The sequence below is a fragment of the Emys orbicularis genome, chromosome 22 (genome assembly GCF_028017835.1).
Source record: "Emys orbicularis isolate rEmyOrb1 chromosome 22, rEmyOrb1.hap1, whole genome shotgun sequence".
Classification (NCBI taxonomy): Eukaryota; Metazoa; Chordata; order Testudines; family Emydidae; genus Emys; species Emys orbicularis.
In genome coordinates, this window is record NC_088704.1 from 1,649,522 (window position 1) to 1,654,383 (window position 4,862).

The window sequence follows — 4,862 nt, forward strand, 5'->3', positions numbered from 1 at the left end:
GGGAGGGGACCCTCCCCCACAGAAACAGTATCCTATTCCTCGGGAGGCATTGGCAGAGGTGGGGGTAACTATTGGGGAATTGGAACAGAGGGGATTGATAAGAGCGGTTGCATCCCCTTGTAATGTTGCTGTGTGGCCACTGAGAAAGCCAAACGGTACCTGGCATCTCACTGTGGATTACAGGGCACTAAATGCTCTGGCCAATTCACCAGCCTCAGTAGTGGCAGCGTACCTTGAAACGCTAGCCCGTATTGGACCCCAATTCTGAATTTTCACTGTTTTGGACATAGCTAATGGGTTTTGGTCTCTGCCACTAGCTACCTCGTGCCAGTATAAAACTGCATTCACATGGGAGGGCAGATAATTCTGCTGAACAGTCCTACCCCAGGGATATCGGGACTCCCCTGCAATTTTTCACAGATACATGAGACAGGCTCACCTCTGCTCCACCCCCTCCCCGAGCCCTGTGGCAGCTCCCCACCCCACCCCCCTCTGCCCTGAGTCATCTCCCCCGTGGCAGCTCCCCACCCCACCCCCCTCCGCCCTGAGTCATCTCCCCCATGGGAGCTCCCCGCCCCCGCCCAGGGAGCCGTGCGGCAGCTCCCCACCCCAGCTCACCTCTGCTCCGCCTCCTCCCCGAGCACGCCGTCGCTGCTCCACTTCTCCCGCCTCCCAGGCTTGCGGCGCCAATCAGCTGTTTGGCGCCGCAAGCCTGGGAGGGAGAGAAGCAGAGTGGGGCGGCGTGCTCAGGGGAGGAGGCAGAGCAGAGGTGAGCTGGGGCGGGGAGTTCCCCTGCGTGCCGCTCCCGCCCCTTACTTGCTGCAGGCGGCCTTCCCCACACCCCTCTGCCCCAGCTCCTAAATGCCGGCAGCGACCGGGGCGGCCAAAGATCTGGCCGCCGCGGTCGCCGCCAAAGAAAATGCCACCCCCCCAAATCCTACCGCCCTAGGCGACCGCCTAGGTCGCCTAATAGGTTGCACCAGCCCTGCTGGCACTACAAGCAGAAAACATTAAAGCAGAAGTGTTAAAGGAATCCATAGTCTGGGTAGCCGGATTACATCTGGCTGGCACCCTACACCAATGTGAAGCCAGCCCAGGTCAATCCCAACATCAGGTGTTTCGGGCGGCTAACCCCAATCCGGGAAAGGAGGGGACACTGGTATGGTTTTTAGATGGAAGTTGCACGTATCAGGGGGCACAGAAAACTGCAGGCTTAGCTGTTGTGGGAATCAGAGGAAATGAGACAGTCAGCACCATTGGTTTCTCACTAGAAGCAAGGTTAGCTCAGGAGGCAGAACTGGCAGCCTTGCTAACAGCTTTAAATGAAGTGGATCCCAAATTTGAGCCAGAATGTTGGGTGGTGGTAGATTCAGATTATGTATTTTGTGGGGTCACATTAATGCTGAGATGGTGGGCGGAGAATCCTTTCAGGGCAACAGACGGCTCCACAATCAAGCGTGCTAACTGGTGGAAGCAAGTGGAGGAGCTCAGTCACTGTTTTACACAGATCAATGTGGTAAAGATAAAGGCACACAAGAAAACAGGACCCCTAAGCAAAGGGAATAATCTGGCTGATGCAGAGGCCAAACGGGCTGCAACAGAGGCACCCCCATGGCCTTGGAAGCCAGAAGAGAGTGTGCCTGTAGCAGTGATAACAAGAAATGGGGTGGGTGCAGATCGGGGAGGGCGAATTCAAGAGTTGCAAAAATCTGACCCAGGACTGGAAGGCATCATGAAACTTGGGGACAGGTATGTTTCAAAGGTGGAACTAATGGAAGGGATTTGGTGTGTCTTAACAGCTGAGGGACCAGTAATGCTGTGCCCTCAGGGAAGCCGGACGGCTTTCTTTAGCTGGGTGCATGGGAGCTTGGCCGGGGGACACCCAGGGTTTGAGAAGGCACTGGGAACTTTTAAAAGGTTGTGCTGGTGGCCAGGAATAGCAGCTGATTTAAAATCACATCTGGAATGTTGTTTGAACTGTGCCAGGTACAACCCACCTCACAAGGTGCTAAGGGGAGAATTAATGAGACAAGCCCCAAAGGGACCTTGGGAAAGAATACAAATTGACTACACAGGACCCCTACCACCAGATCACAGAAAAAAATGATTCATGTTGGTGGTAGTGGATGCTTTCAGCAGGTGGGTGGAAGCTTTCCCCACAAAGTATCAAACTGCCGGAGTAACTGCTGAAATACTGGTAAATGAGGTATTCACTTGCTGGGGGGTCCCAAAGGTGATTGACTCAGACCAAGGAGCTGCTTTCCGGTCAGATCTGTTAGAAGAGCTATCAGCCCTTGCTGGAATCACACAATTGTTCCATATTGCTTATCACCCACAGGCTGCGGGGCAGATGGGACTCATGAACTGCACCATTAAAAGTGAGCTAAGAAAGGGAGTGGAAATCGGAGGAAAAAACTGGTCACAGTTACTGCCCTTTGTCTTAATGAGAATAAGGGTCTGAGAATCAAAGGGCACAGGATTTTCTCCATATGAGGCTCTCATGGGAAGGCCCATGAAATGGTGGGAAAATCTACTTACCCCAGTACCTGACACGGCTTAACACAAGAATGGATTTTAACTCTAATTGACCATGTAAAACAGGTACAGCAGGTGGTGGCTGTGACGGTACCTCCCATAAGGCTTTATGGAAACATGCTTAATTGTTTTATGCTACTGTAACCCCTTTGGGGTTTAGATAGCATGGCCCCTTTAAATCTTTTTCCTGGGGGGGAGGGGGAGAGTGAGAAAAAAGGAGGGAAACTCCAGGGGGTGACTCTGAAGCTGAGAGGGGGAGAGAGGCCCTGGCAAAGTGAAGCAGCAGAGAACCTGCCTGAAGCCTGGGAGGGACAGGGCAGCCAATCGGGGACACGCCAGGACAGGAGAAGGAGGAGCACTGTGCCAGGGAGGCAGGGCCGGCTTTAAGCCGATTCGGCCGATTCCCCGGAATGGGGCCCCACGCCTAAGAGGGCCCCGCAACGTCCGGGAAAAGAAAAAGAAAAAAAAAAAAAAAAAAAAAAGCCGCGTCCTGCTTCTCCCCCCTCCCTCCAGCGCTTGCGTCGCCATACAGCTGATCAGCGCAAGCCTGGGAGGGAGGGGTGAGGAGGAGGAATGCGGAGTGCTTGGGGAAGAGGCAGGGCCAGGGCGGGGATTTGGGGAGGGATCCAATGGGGCAGGGAGGGGCGGGGCTGGGGGCGGGGCCAGGGTGGGGATTTGGGGAGGGATCCAATGGGGCAGGGAGGGGGCGGAGTCGGGGCGGGGCCGGGGCGGAGTTGGGGCGGGGGGGCACGAGACAATTCGCATCCCGGCGTGGGGCCCCGCACCTGCTAAAGCCAGCCCTGCAGGGAGGAATCGCCCGAGAAGGACAGGCTGGAGCTGGACCCAGTATCACGGCTGCCCAGAGCTGCATGGGGCTGTGAGTACTGGGGCTTGTGACTCTGCATTGGGAATAAGGAGGGAGGCTGCTGGCTAGTTAAGTGGGGAGGTGGTCGCTCTGTGTGGCTTTGCAGAGAGCGGCAGAAGAGGGCACTGGAGGGGTTTGTTGGGGGAAAGTTCACTGGCGCCGAAGGATTTGGTCCAACCTAGTGAAATCAATGCGCTTGGTGGTGATGCCCTCCTTCCGCACTACCTGCTGTAGCAAATCCTCTAGTCTCCTGATGAAATCCGACAATTGTTCTTGGGGCTCCTGATAGGTATGGCGGAACTGATAATACAGGTTTTCACTGCTATCAGTAGTACCGTAGACACTCTCAAGAGTGGTTAAATAGTCTTGCACTGTGGCAGCTGGTTGGGAGTCTTTCAGGGCTCGGATAATTCGCATGGCGGGTCCCCTCAGACTCTCAAGCACACGTTTCCGCTTCTCAGCATCAGAGCATTCCCACTCTTGGACAAGTGGCACCGTAAAATCCCTCCAGGTCTCGTAATGCTCCTCCCCTGGGGGTACAGGTGACACCCCCGAGAATGAACATAACTGCTTGTATGGAGCACTTTCATATACCGGCCTCAATGCATCTTTGAGAGTGTTTCCCAGCTCTTTGGCCCATCCCACCAGGCTGGGTGCTGCAGGTGTTGGAGTCCCTTCTAATGCCAAAATTAATTCTTCTCTTGTCCGCTTCTCATCCACCATCAGAGCTTGCAATTTCTGCGCTAAAGAATCCACCTCAAGTGACAGGGGCACACTAGGAGGGGACTGCTCTGCCCCCAGAATTGTCCAGGGAATATCTTCTACTTGCACCTCTTTGGGCACTTTATCAAGATCTGCTTCCTTGGAGTGAGTACATAGTGCTACCATGCCCTTCACTTTGCGGTTGTAAATACGGGTGTGGACCTTTACCCTCCCCAGTATTTCAGCTGCATCTAAGCTCTCCTCAATTTCATTTGGTTCCATCTCTTCTGGGAACCCCGCCACCAGTACAGCTTTGGTTACTGGGATTCGTGCCCCTCGGCACAGGTCTTCTAGTAATCCTCTCTCCATTTTTTTTTAAAGTCACTCAGGAGTTTCTTTGCTCTGTGAAGGAGAGCCCAGGATGCGCAACATAGGGGTGTGCGTGTGTGTTCTGCAAAGTCCCCGTACGGGCCACCAAGTGTAACTTTAGCGCCCACGTGGCCAAGATGGAGTCTGCTCTGCAGGCAGCTCTGGCCAAGAGACGGCGCGCGCAGGAATGCAGCAGGAGAAATCCCTTCCACCCCAGGGCACCTGTTCCAAACCCCCAGAGTGAACACACCCACCCACAGGAAAAGTACAATGGGTATAAGAAAGGGAAATATTTATTTACAGAGGGATGAGAGGAGACATACAACAAGGGGAAATATAGGGGGAGCAGTAGAACAGGGCTGCATCCAAACCAAGGCCCCATGGGCCCAGT

At 54.4% G+C, this 4,862-nt stretch overlaps 1 protein-coding gene across 1 annotated transcript; it reads right to left on the reverse strand.

Annotated features, from left to right (window-relative positions):
• Positions 1 to 3,550: 3,550 nt before the first annotated feature.
• LOC135893325 (paraneoplastic antigen Ma1-like) lies at positions 3,551 to 4,471 on the reverse strand. Its single transcript, XM_065421118.1, has one exon. It carries the CDS (start codon positions 4,469 to 4,471, stop codon positions 3,551 to 3,553), a length of 921 nt encoding a protein of 306 aa, XP_065277190.1.
• Positions 4,472 to 4,862: the final 391 nt, after the last annotated feature.

Coding starts and splice junctions, on each gene's coding strand:
- LOC135893325 (XM_065421118.1), bottom strand. CDS start 4,471: ATGGAGAGAGGATTACTAGAAGACCTGTGCCGAGGGGCACGAATCCCA.